Source organism: Falco biarmicus, chromosome 6 (assembly GCF_023638135.1).
Source record: "Falco biarmicus isolate bFalBia1 chromosome 6, bFalBia1.pri, whole genome shotgun sequence".
NCBI lineage: Eukaryota > Metazoa > Chordata > Aves > Falconiformes > Falconidae > Falco > Falco biarmicus.
The window spans coordinates 73111084-73124185 of record NC_079293.1 but is presented as its reverse complement, the minus strand read 5'-3'; the positions used below and the strand labels follow the sequence as shown (position 1 = coordinate 73124185).

Below are 13102 nucleotides of genomic sequence, written 5' to 3'. Positions count from 1 at the left end.
GTGCCCAGCTGGATCCAGCCATGGGACGGGGAGTGCCAGCGGGAACCCACTGCAGCTGGTGCCATCTCCATGGCCAGCATTGTGCCATCCTTTGTGGCATGATGTCACTCCAGGGGGATGGGGTGATGTCACTCCCTTCCTCACCTCACTGGAGCGGTCAAGTGGGCTCTGCCTGGGGGGTACCTGGCAGCACCGGAGCTGCCCCCTCAACCTCTGCCTGCAGCCAAGAACTGAGTGCACCCTGAGGAAGAGCCACCCCATTCCTCAGCTGGCATCAGGGCTGGGTGCGGGTTCCCCCAGCGCTGGGGCAGCTGCTTTTGAGATGACGATGAAGACAAGGTGGATGCAGGCAGCAGTGTCCCTGCCCACATCTGCCTGTGACCCTGGGCAAAGTGTGTGTATGAAGGTGGGCGGACACCCCCCCCCCCAGGAAAAGGTGAATGGGGAGGGATGGGAATGCTCCGGCTGGCAGCCTCGAGCGCGGGGAAATGGAAGCAGAACCCAGGAGATGGAAGAATTAAACATTCTGTTAATGAGAGGATGGGCTTCATGGCCTCGTTAATTACATGGGGCTGGGGAGCATCTCTGGGGGTGAAGGGGGGTGCCTCCTGGTCTGTGGCTGCAGTGTCCCGTGGGGCTGGGTGTCCCTAAAGTCCCATCTCCTCCCCTCTGGGGACCCCAGGGACCCTGGATGGCCCCACACAGGTGTCTGTGCAGGCTGGCACTGATGTGGGAGGGTGGGCACATGTTGTGCACACTGCAGGGGACTTTGGAAGTCAGTGGCTCTGCCACCGCTCACCCACATGTCCTTGGAACGCTCACCCATCCCAGGACTGGAGCCCCAGCTGGCCCACCCTGTATTGTACCCACAGGTGACACCGGCAGGTGGCCCAGTGCCCATGAAGATGCATGGCTGGGCCCCTCCAGGCATGAGCCACCTGCCACAGGGGGGCTGCCTTCTCCGCCGTGCCCCCTGCTCGCCCCTCACATCTTGTCACCCAGTATTTTTCCATGGGGAGGGACGGGTTGGGGACAGGGGGGACACGGGGAGTGTTTGTCTTGCTGGCTGGAGTGAGGCCACACGCTCAGTGGCACTGAAGAAGAAGTCGGCGGGGCTGGGAGGAGGTGGCCGCATCCTGCTTCCTTTGCCTTTGCCATTCGGACGTGGGGTCCCCACCGGGGGGGGGATCGGGATATGCTTGGGGTGCTGCAGGCACAGGGGTCACCAGAGCTCCCAGAGGTAGACCCATCAGCCCGATGGCAGTGGGTACTAGTGGCTGCTGGGTGTCCCGGTCCCCCAGGGTCTGGGGGAGCTGCTGTGCCCTGGCCCTGTTTCAGGAGGAGCCCCCCATGGCAAAGCCACCAAACCCAGCGCTTGCTCCCCATCACACTCCTCCCCAGGACCCCGTTTCAGTCCCCTCCCCATCACACCCCTCTGCAGGAGCCCGTTTCGATCTCCATCACACCCCTCCCCAGGGCTCCGTTTCAGTACCCTCCCCATCACACCCCTCCCCAGGTCCCGTTTAGGTCCCCTGCCCACAGCATCCCTGGGGGCAGAGAGGGCAGAAGGCGCTGCCCACACCCCCAGCCACGGGAAGGGTTAACTGCTGAGTGCAGACAGCCTTGGAGAAGGCCCTTGGAGTGGATTTTTCTCCCCCCACCCCCCACCGAAGCCTCCCACAGGTCATGGCCGCTGGGGCTGACGTTGGATGGAAAAACAGTTTATCTCCGGCTGGCGGGGAGGCTGGAGGCGGGGGTTGGGGGGGTGAGGGGGTGGGGAGCGGGCGGCAGCGGAGCCTGCTGCCGGGTGTGGAGGGGCCCTCTGGCACCCCTCGGTTTGGGGCTGGGGCTCACAGGTGGCTGGTGAGACCCCAGGGGCCAGGGCTGGTCCCCAGTGGGGCTGAGGGGGAGAACTACCCCCCGACAACCAGTCCCAGGGAGCTGGGGGGGGGCGGGGGCTGAGGGGGGCTGCCGTGGAGCTGCATCTGTGACCGATGGCCCTGACACCCCAGGGTGGCCCGGGGACAGCGCCCCCACCCAGCCTCGCAAAGGGTTAGTCCAGGCAGGGGCAGCCTAGGCAGGGTTATCCCGGGCAGTTAATCCAGGCAGGGAGGGATAGCCCGGGCAGGGTTAGCCCCGGCACTGTTACCCCGGGCAGGGCCACCCCTGCCCGGGCCATCCGGGGCAGGGCTATCCCCGGGAAGGTCACCCAGGCCGGGGCCGGGCCCGTCGGTCCCGCCGGGCTCGGGAGCGCGGCGGGGCCCGGCCCTGCTCCGCCAGCGCCACCTGCCGGCACCGCCACGGTGGGGACACGGGGTCACGCGTGACGGAGGTCCCGGGGCCACTGCCCACGGCACTGTGGGCCCGGGAGCGGGGCACTGGGATGCCGGCACGGGGCCACGCGGGGACCGCGGGGCCCCAGAGGCGGGACCGAGGCCGGCGGGGTGCACGACACGGGGACGGTGGCACCGGGGCAGGCGGCACGGGGACAGGGCCTACAGGGGCATGCACCACCGTGGAATGCAGCAGCGGGACATGCAGCACCGGGGCAGGGCCTACCCGGACCGGCGGCACTGAGACAGGCGGCACCGGGGCAGGGCCTATCGGGACCGGCGGCACCGGGACCGGCGGCACCGGGACCGGCTGCACCGGGATCGCCGCGCGTCGCAGCGGGGGCGGGGCCACGCTGCCTGTGGGCGCGGTCAGGCGCTGCGGGGCGGAGGGCGGCCAGTCGGGGGCGGGGCGGGACGGCCAGGAGGCGGGGCCTATGCTGTCAGGGGGCGTGGTCTACCGCGTCAGGGGGGCGGGGTCTGCCCGCAGGGGGCGGGGCTGGGCCGGCGGCGGTCCCGGTGCAGGGCGGGAGGCGGCGGCGGTGGCGGGGCCATGGCCTGGTCCCGGTACCAGCTGGGCCTGGCCGCCCTCATGCTGGTCACCGGCTCCATCAACACCTTGGCGGCCAAGTGAGTCCTCCCGGCGGCGGGCGGGGAACCCGCACCCCGGGGCTAGGGTCCCGTAGCAGCCTCGGCCCCCTCGGGCTCGGGGCTGGGCCCACCGTCCTGCTCGGGGCCTTCCCGGGCCTCAGCGTGGCCTGGGCCCCTCCTGGCCCCGCGCGCCCTCCGCAGGGGTCGAAGCCCGGTCTTCAGGCCTCTAGTCCCCTCCATCCATCCCATGGCTGGTGGCCCCAAGGTCCGAGCATGCCACCCCGGGTTGGGCTTCGGGTCCCCTCCGTGGTTTTGGGGATGACTGCCCTTGGGCCTTTTCCCTGCGGCACCCGCAGCCCCACGCAGGGGTGAGGGGGCCCTTCCCCTCCCACCCAGGCCAGGCTGTGGTCCAGGCTGTGTTGGCAGGGCTCCGGGACCTGCCCTGTGCCCCGCCCCCCCCCCCCCCAAAGCTGGCCAGGGCTGGGCTTTAGGGTGTCCCATAGGGCTGGGGACCCAGCTCCAGGCGATGCGGGAGGGAAGAGGGTGCATGGCCAGGGGAGCTGGGGCTCTCTAGCCCTCTTGCAGGTGCTGTCAAGGGGTGCTGTGGCCGGCTGTATGGTGCTGGGGAGGAGCCATCCGAGTACCCGCAAAACCAGGCTCCGTGTGCCTGCTTTTGTCCTGCAGCTCACCCTAAAAACCAGGCAGGGACTGGATTGAGGCCCTTCCCCTGGAGAGCACCCTGGGGTGCTCCCAGCCCTGACAGCAAGGGTGAGGACAATGTTCCCAAAAGCTGCCCAGGCGAGCCAGACCTGCCAGGCCAGCTCGTCCCAGTGCTGCTGGGCAGACACGTGGGCCATCAGTGGGGTTTCACCGGATGGCCAGGCTCCAGCTTTGCCCCGGCAGACCAAGGTCCCTGGATGGGGAAACAGAGGCACAGACCCCCGCGGGGCAGAGCAGAGCCAGGAGATGGCACCGAGCTCTCAGACAGCTCATGAGACCCACGTGTGGCCCCAAAGCCTCTTGCAAAACACAGACCTGAGCTGGCCGGTGGCAGAGGGGCTGTGGCATGTCAGCCGGGGCTGACTCACTCCTAAATCTTGCTGGCCTGGCTGAAAAGCCCCTCGCCAAGCAGCAGGGGACGAGCTGGGGATTGCCCTGATCTCCACTCACATGCTGTTTCTGCAAGCTCAGCAGATCTGCGGCCACTCAGCATCAGCAAAAACTGGCCGGAGGAGAGTGGGGTGCCTGCCTGCCTGTGTCAGGTGCACTGCCACACTGGGTGTGGCCTGGGGGCTGGCAGCTGGCCACTGAGGGTCTGGGGTCCCCTCCCAATGCAGATGGCCCCTAAAGAGGGGAGATCCTTGCCAAAACAGGCCATGGGAACCTGTGCCACAGCCTGTGTTTATCCAGCCTTGCCCTCTGTGCTGCTTGGAATACCCAAAAGAGGAGGTTTGTGCCCCAAAACCACGGCTGAAGGTGTGAGTAGAGGAAGCTGCTGCCCCCAGCTTGTGATACACATCTTTTCTGACTCCTGTGTCCCTTAGCCCCCACATCTTTAAGGCTGGTGACATACAGAGGAGGAAAGAGGTTGGGGTGACCCCCACCACCACCACACTGTCGCGGTCTGCCCAGCCAGGAGACAGTGCTGCCTGGCCAGCTCTGGCCGAGCGTGCTGGCAGCGATGGGCGTGGGGACACCGGATTGCAGGGCTGTTACATGGAGGTATCAGTTTCTCTGCCTGTCACTCAGGGCCGGGAGCTGGGCCAGGAGCTGCTGGCAGGTCAGGGCAGCCACAGCAGTGTCTCCTTCCCCGCTGTCTCCTTCGCTATGGATGTCCTGTCCCCGGAGCTGTCACCTCGGGGGGCTAATGGCCTAGAGGACAGCCCTGGGCTGGCTCTCGAGGTATGCTTTGGCTCTCCGCTGCCCGCTGCTCTAACCATCACCCTCTCCTCTGCCTTGTAGGTGGGCTGATAACTTCAGTGCGAGTGGCTGCGGTGGGGCGGAGGAGCATGGCTTTCAGCACCCCTTCCTTCAGGTGAGCCCCCTGTCCGGGGCAGGCAGGGCCTTGCAGGCAGGGCCAGCCCCCCTCACCCGCCTCTCTTGCAGGCTGTGGGCATGTTCCTGGGTGAATTTTCCTGCCTGGGGGTGTTTTACCTGCTGGTGTGGAGGGATCGGTTCAGGCTGGAGCCCAGCATGGCCCCATCACAGTCCTTCAGCCCGCTGCTCTTCTTACCCCCTGCTCTCTGTGACATGACTGGGACCAGCATCATGTACGTGGGTAAGTGCTGGGGACAGGGATGCCACCTCTGTCCCCCCTTGCCCTGCAGGGACCTGGCTGTCCCTGAGGCTGGACTCAGCTGTTGGGCTGCAGGACTCCACGGTGCATATGTTTCTGGAGGGTGTCTACCCTGAAGCAGGTTAGAGGGGTCAGAGCAAACACTTCCCACTCATGCAGCGAGCTGTAGCAGGGCTCAGTAAGCCGTTTTCCTCAGGGGGTGTGGTGTTCCCATGGAGCAGAGACATGGGGCTGCATCTTGGCACAAACCTCTCTGCTGCCAGCTCTAAATAGGAGTGGGGGGAGACAGCGTCACTGCCCCTTCCTGCAGTTAATCACTGACATGCTGTTAATTACCACAGCAGACTATTAAGCAGAGGGGTGGCAGCATTAGCTGGCTCCAGCAGCACATGCAGCTCATGGGTCTGTCTCTCCCTGTGCAGCCTTGAACATGACCAGTGCCTCCAGCTTCCAGATGCTGCGAGGATCCGTCATCATCTTCACCGGGCTTCTCTCTGTGGCCTTCCTGGGCCGCAAACTGGAGCTGAGCCAGTGGCTGGGCATCCTGGTCACCATTGTGGGACTGGTGGTGGTGGGGCTGGCTGACCTGCACAGCTCTCATGACCAGAAACACAAGCTCAGCGAGGTGATAACAGGTACATAGTGGCCCTTGGGGGAGGTGGGATGGCCATGGCGGGGAAATAACTCCCCACAGGGCATGTGCCTGGCTCTCCGGGCATGGCTCTGCCATGCTGCCTGTCTGGTGGGCTGGGAGAAGGGGGCTCAGCCCCCCTTCGCTTCTCTCCCCTTGCCTTCATTTATCTCCCCTTGCCTTCACTTCTCTCCCCTCCTTGCAGGTGACCTGCTTATCATCATGGCGCAGGTGATTGTTGCCATCCAGATGGTGCTGGAGGAGAAATTTGTCTACAAGCACGATGTGCACCCGCTGCGGGCCGTCGGCACTGAAGGTCTGTTGCAACATCAGCCGAGGTGGCTGAGCACTCTGGGGTGCCCCATCCTGCAAACCCAGCCAGGGGAGGGCTGCTTTGTGCGGGGAGGGGACTGCAGGCTGTGAAGTGGGTGCTGCTGTGGAGGTTTGGGTCCCACAGGGAAGGTGGGGTTAGCTGGGGGCAGGGGGCTAGGGATAGGCAGCCCCAAGTGGTGCTTGGAGCCCAGCTGACACCCCGTTGCATCCAGGTTTCTTTGGCTTCATCATCCTGGCCTTGCTGCTGGTGCCCATGTACTACATCCCAGCGGGCAGCTTCAGTGGGAACCCTCGGCGGACACTGGAAGATGCCCTCGATGCCTTCTGCCAGATTGGCCACCAGCCCCTGATCGCCCTGGCCCTGCTGGGTAACATCAGCAGCATCGCCTTCTTCAACTTTGCTGGCATCAGCGTCACTAAGGAGATCAGTGCCACCACCCGCATGGTGCTGGACAGCCTCCGCACCCTCGTCATCTGGGCTGTCAGCCTGGCTGTGGGCTGGGAGACCTTCCATGGCCTGGAGATCTTGGGGTTTGGGGTGCTGCTGGTGGGTGCTGCTCTTTACAATGGCCTGCACCGGCCCCTGCTCGCCCGCCTGCCCCGGCGCGTGGAGGAGACCAGCAGGACGGCCGAACACGAAGGCTTGCTGCAGGGGGAGACCACGGCCATCAACAGCGAGAGCTGAGCCTTCGCCACCCTGTGTGGGGCTTGGCCCCGCGATTTATTTCCCTGCACCATCTCGGCGCGGTGGTGGTGATGCCAGCTGCCAGCCTGCTGCTGTTTGAGGGAGAAACCTCTCCCCTGCCTCACTGCCAGGGCTCCGGGAGGGGATGGTGAGGCTGTGCCTGCCCTTCCCCGGGGGAGATTAAAGCCTCTGCCCCTGTTCACAAGGGGCTCAGGGTGGGGGGGTGGGAGGGCTGGGTCTCATCCCGCTGCTCCCCAACCTGTCTCTCCCCCCCAGTAAAGTGCATCTGCCCACAGCTAACTCCCTGTGGGTCTGTGCTGGCTGTGGGGAGGGCTGTGTGGGGGCCCAGCGTGGCTGGGGAACAGGGTCTGGCCCCAGCAGGAGGGTGGGGGCCAAGTCTCCTCTGTCCCTAGTGGGGCGGTGGTCACGCAGGGCATGATCCTTTGTGTCCCCAAGGAGGGGAAGGACCTGGCACCTAGACCCCTTTCACATGGGGCATGGGAGACCGCAGCAAGCCCCTGGGTCGTTGGTGGAGAGGCTCCTGCCAGAGTGGGTTTGAGGGAGCCAGGTCCTTCGCTTCCCTCCCCCCCTTTCACAATATCCCACAATCGGCCCCAGGCACGCGTGGCTGCTTTTTGCAAGGTTTATTTGCTTGGCAGGGCCCATCCCAAAGATGCAAGGCAGAGCGCAGTCAGGGTGTTTGACTCTATCTTTATTCTCTGTTTGGGGCCCAAAGAGGGGCCCTGGCAGCATGGGGAGGGGGGCAGTGGCGTTAAACCCCCTGGCACAGGGAGAGGGGGCTTGGTGCGGCACCGGGGCTGCAGCAGCAGTGGTGGGGAGCATCACTTGGCTACTCTCTGCCGGAGGAAGGATGGGAGGGGGTGAGCCACGCCATGGCTCCCCCCCAGCCCTGCCATGGGGATGGGGGGGTCCCAGACTCACATGACATTTTGCTTGTAGTGCTGAAGCGCCTGCTCAGCCACGATCTCCATGAAGCGGGGGTCCTCCCAGGAGATGTCCCCAGGCACGGTGAGGGACAGCGGCTCCGAATCAAAGAGCTGCACTGTCACCTGTGTGTCAGGGGGGGCTGAGGGGTCCTCGAGGTTGGGAGTCTTGGAGAGGACCTGGGAGCGGGGGACAAAGCCAGGAGAGCCGGGCTAGCCCCTGTGCTGGCCCCTCGCCCTGGCACCCAGCCTCGCAGCCAGCTATTGTGCCAACAGATGCCCAGTCAGGCGCACAATTGCCTCTTTCTCCCCCTGACCCACTTTCTGTGGCTGCCGGCCCTGCATGGGGGACCGTGGCAGAGGGGGGGGCTTGAGCCCTCTGGCCATGCTGTGGTGCTGGTGGGACTCACCGTGGTGACCTGGAGGAAGCCGTCATTGCCTTTAGTGAAGTTGGCCAGACGTGAGACCCAGCCGAACTGACGGTTGAGCTGGTCCAGGAGGCTCGTGGTGTTGAGCATCTCAGCTTGGAAGGCATGGAGGAGGTCGTCGTAACGGCGCGTGAAGCGTTCGGGCCAGGCGCAGCGCATCCTCCAGCTGCTCCCGCAGCTGGCTCTGGGCAGGGTCTGTCTGCCAGCAGTCTGGGGTGGGGGTGCGGGGGTATCAGGGGGTGCCAGGGCTCAACCCCAGCCCCAGAGCATGCACCCCCTTACACCCCCCTGCATGTCATCACCTCACCCCCAGCCCCAGTGCATGCACCATCTTGCACTCCACCACATCTCAGGCCCCCCCCAGCCCCGGTGCATGTGCCCCCTCACACCCCACTGCATCTGAACCCCTAAACACGTCCCTCCTGCCCTTCCCGGCCCCAGCTCACCCACAGAGAGGATCTCCCGACACTTCTCACACTCATCCCGCATCCGCAGGCAGCCGGCTGAGTTACGACGGATCTCCCGACACACCATGCGCTCGTCACTGAAGTTACGGGACTCTGTGGAAAGCCCAGTCTGGCCTCAGCACCCCAAAACACTGCAGGGTTGGCAGGGGGCAGCACCAGATCCCCCCAACCCTGGGCAAAGCTGCAGGGCTGGCCCCAGCCAACACCCCAAGGTGCTCTTGGGGGACATGAAAGTGCTTTTTTCAGGGAATGTCGACCCCCCTCCAGCTGTTTTTTCCAAAGCAAAGCATTCCCTGCCAACCTCTGTTTCGAAATATCCCTTTTCCCAGCCGCCTGAGCCGGGGCTGCGGTGGCAGACGGTGACGGCACTGTTAGCCGGCACTGCCTGCCCAAAACAAACACCTTCCTGGGATGGTGGCAGCTCCAGCAGCCAAGATTGTGTGTGTGGGGGGGAAATCCCAAACACCCAGCCCAGCTCTGCTAACAGTGGAGCTTGTGATTCCTGGGTTCCCGTGGGGATTCTCTGATGTGTCGTGTTAGGGTTGAGCTCATCCTCTAAGTTAGTCACACCCTATTAAGAAGGGGGGGGACACGACGACGGATACGACATAAACCTGCTGATTCCAGCCAAACTGGGGGCCCCATGACACCTCGCCTGTGGCGAGCACCCTACCTGAGGCAAAGCCACCCAGCGAGTGCTCCCAGCCACCCTGTGCTTCCTCTAGCATCCGCTGTGTCATCTCAAAGAGCGGCTGGAAGAGGTGGTGGAAGCCGTGGTGGGGATGCTGAAAGAACGGATGCAGCTCCCGGGAAAACCTCTCACTGCGCACGGGGAAGCGGACATGCTGGACGGAGGGACGGAAAGCCTCGCGGAAGCCACTGAAGGGTGCTCGGAAGAAGGGATACATGCGGCCATAGACCTGGGTGCTGTCTTGGAAGATGCCATCCACCCCATCTTCCAGCAACCCGAAACGTTCTTCCAGGTCCTCGAACTGCCGCTCCTGCCGCTGGTCCCGCTCCAGCAGCGAGTCGATGCGCTCGCCATTCACCCAGATGGAGAAGGGCGAGGAATGATTGAGGAATTCCTCCAGCTGCCAGGCAGGGGAGAAGGATCAGGCCAAAATCCTTCCCTCCCCAGCATCAGCGGGTGCTGTGGGACCACTCACCTGCCGCCCCACCAGCCCCGAGCCGCTGCGGCATGTGCGGGAGTAGAAGCGCATGCAGGTTTGCTTGAGGCAGGGCTTGCACTCTTCCCAGAGCGCCAGCATCGTCTCATTGCACACCTCCTGGTTCGCTGCCAGCTGCTGCTCCTTCTCCCGGGCCAGCTGCACCGCCTCCTGCAAGGCACCCACATACAGCCCCGAGGGCATCTTCCCCCGCCCCCCCTGGCCCCCAGCTCCCAGGATGCACAGACCCCGGCCGGGCGTGAGATCCTCCAAACCCTTCAGATACACCAAGCCCCACCAGGGGCTCTGGGCACCAGGGTCAGAGCAGCCACCCTCCTCGTCCTCACTCACCTCCTTCCTCCTCTTAGTCTCCTCCAAGGTGTGCAGGATGGCTTGGTGGTCCTTGCTGGTCTTATCCATGAGGGTCTTCATCTGCTTTACCCCGTTGATGGCATTTTCCACCTCTGTGTCGATGTATTTGCTGCCAGCTGCTGACATCTCTGGAGGGGGCGGGCAGGAGAGGAGGAAGAGCAGTATTTGTGGGTGCAGAGTCCTGTTTGCTTGCCAACAGCTCACAGAACTCAAGAAAAGTGACCCAAAAATCTCGCCTGGGCTGGGGTTGCATCTCCCTGCCCACCACCCCCAATATTTGGGCAGTGCTGGCCATGAGCCCCCAGCTGCCCCCCAAGGAACGGCCTCGTGCCAGGGCAGCCGTCAGGCTGTGCCATCCCTGTCTGGCCACTGCCACCGGCTCTCGCTGTGCCCACGCCAGCCCTTGCCCCCCCAGCTCAGGGGGGAGCTCAGGGGCAGAATCTTCCTTTCTCCCGCCACTGAAAAGCATCCAGCCCCAACCCTGAGCTCCCAGCCCCCCAGGGATGATGCTGTGCCCCCACCCATCTAGCCCCTCCATAGGCACAGCTTTCCCCCCACACCACAGACACCCCATTTGCTCCCCCAGCCTGCAGGGAACATCCACCCCCCCAAAATGAAAAGCTGTGACCCCCCCCCTAACCCAACCTCATGGGTCCTGCATCCTCCCCACTCAGCACTGCCCTGGGCATGGTATTGCCAGGTCCCTTGCCCACCCCACACCCCAGCACCCACCCGGGCTGCTCCCCTCCTCCCCAGAGCTCCCCCACTCACGCTTGAGCTCGCTGGGGGGGATGAGGGCCTGGCCCCCTTCCCAGGCAAGCAGGAGGCCGAGGAGCGAGAGCAGCAGCAGCGCCATGGTCCCGTCCTGCAGGCAGCTGCCTGTGCGGGCAGAGCAGGGGCTCAGAGCAGGATCTGCCCCCCCTCCCTGGGACACGGGGTTCTGAGTCAGCAGTGGGGACCAGCACGCCCCCCCGGGGCACTATTTTGAGGACACAGCAATGACTGAGCTGATGCCCTGTTACTTGGGGGAGCTGTCCCCAGGAGTGAGGGTCCCTGGCCAGTGGGGTCTCGCTCGAAGCCCCAGCTGGGGGGCCAGGATGTGGAACCTTCTCCCCCCCTCCCTCACCCGCCTGCCTGCGGCACAAACAAGCCCCAGGCCCGCGGCCAGGCAGGGCAGGCGGCCAAAGCAGTGACCGGGCACGGATTTCCCCCCGCCATGGGAGCCAGCGGTGCCTTTCTTCTCCCCTGCTCCCCCTGGGAGATGGAGAGGGGCTAGGGGGGATTGGGGGGGGGGGGGGCAGAGCCAGGACAGGGCTGGGCTCCTGCCAGCTGCAAGCAGGAATGGGCAGGGAATATCCAGTGACAGCCCCCATCCCCAGATGGGTGCCATGCCAAGGATGGCACCCCCAGCTCGCCCATCACTCCACCCCACCAGAGCTGGAGCCGGCAGGGCCACCGGGGTTGTGCAATGGCTGACCCCGTCCCCCCCCCAAAAAAAAAAACAACAAACCCCAAACCTTTTGCAATGGTCCAGCCGCAGTGGGGCTTCGGTTCCCCCCCCAGCGACACTGGTCCAGCGCCCCCCAGTTCCCACTGCAGCACCGGCTGTGGGAACTGCTGCCCACTCCCCCCAGTGCTGCCCCTCAAATAACTCTTCCTCCCCGCGCCCCCCGCCCCCCCCCCCCCCCGCCCCGGCTCAGCTTCATCCTGCCCATCCCAGGGCATTGTGGGAAACTCCTGCCGGCAGGGCCAAGCATCGCCCGCTGCACCACCTCCCCCCCCGCGCGGCCCGGAGGTGCGGGGGGGGGCACCCTGGGGTGCACAGCCCCCCTCTCTGCCCCACAGGGGCCCCCCCCCGTGCCCCCCCCCCTTGGTTGACCCCCAGGCATAACCCCTGCACCACCAAAGCGGGCATGGAGCCCCCATCGTTCCCACCCCACTGCACCCCAGCTGCAGGGCAGGGGCACCCCAAGGGGGGACCCCTGAGTCCCCAGCCCGGGACGGGGCTGCAGCGCTGGCTGAGACCGGCAAAGCTCATCGCAGGGAAGAGAAAGGATGGGAAGGGGATGGGGTGGGAAGGGGATGGGGATAGGAAAGGGGTGAGATGGGATGGGGATGCCGTACCTGCACCCCGGTCGCCCCTCCGAGCTCCGCCGCGGCCGCCCGCCCCTTATTTATCCGGCTACGACGCTGCGGGTCCGCCCCGCTCCGGCCCCGGAGCTTTCTGGAACCGGCGGGACCGGCCCCAGCCCGACCCGCCCCTCTCTTCGCGGTGCCCCCCCGCAACGTTCCAACCCCCCCCAACGTTCCAACCCCCCCCACCCCCCGCCGTGCCGGTGCGCGGCGCCGCGGTGCCGCGGGGATGGGCGTGTATCTCCCACGGCCGTCGCCGGCACGGCCCCCCGGCACGGGGAGGGGGTTGCACCCTCCCTGGGGTCCCCAAAATCTGGGTGCTACAATCTGGGGGGGTAAAACCTCGTCGGACGCTGCGCACCCTGTTATCTCCGCAATCACCCCATCCCCCCGGGGGCCGTTATTGCCCCTCCCCCACCCGGGGGGACGGGGTGCTGCGGTGGCGGGGGGGGGGGTCGGTACAACGGGGCATCCCCTTCCCACCCGCGGCCGCGGACACGGGGGAGGTGGCTGAGCGGGACCCCCCCGCACCCCTTCCATGCCCCTCACCCCACGAGCTGCAACATTCCTCGCTGCCACGGGGGAAACTGAGGCACGATTCCCCCTCCCCCCCTCTGCCATGCCCCCCCCATTCCCCCCACGCTCCCTTAAGGGCCCCAGGGCCCCAGACCGCAGCCCCCCACCCACCCCCCGCCCCCAGGGCCGAGAAAACAATTGCTCGGCTGC

The 13102-nt window shown here is 65.5% G+C and overlaps 2 protein-coding genes across 2 annotated transcripts; one reads left to right on the top strand and one right to left on the bottom strand.

Moving 5' to 3' along the window:
- The first annotated feature begins 2811 nt into the window (after positions 1–2811).
- On the top strand, positions 2812–7166 carry SLC35F6 (solute carrier family 35 member F6). Its single transcript, XM_056342258.1, has 6 exons — positions 2812–2960; positions 4884–4956; positions 5028–5199; positions 5640–5852; positions 6054–6164; positions 6394–7166. Exons 1-6 carry the CDS (start codon positions 2884–2886, stop codon positions 6864–6866), a joined length of 1119 nt encoding a protein of 372 aa, XP_056198233.1. The 5' UTR covers positions 2812–2883; the 3' UTR covers positions 6867–7166.
- A 391-nt stretch (positions 7167–7557) lies between these two features.
- CLU (clusterin) lies at positions 7558–12517 on the bottom strand. The gene is given in 10 exon segments (XM_056342255.1): positions 7558–7723; positions 7809–7990; positions 8221–8379; positions 8381–8448; positions 8685–8798; positions 9379–9796; positions 9872–10042; positions 10223–10371; positions 11015–11122; positions 12368–12517. Coding segments are annotated over 9 exon segments (1353 nt in total). The 5' UTR covers positions 11100–11122; positions 12368–12517; the 3' UTR covers positions 7558–7716.
- Positions 12518–13102: the final 585 nt, after the last annotated feature.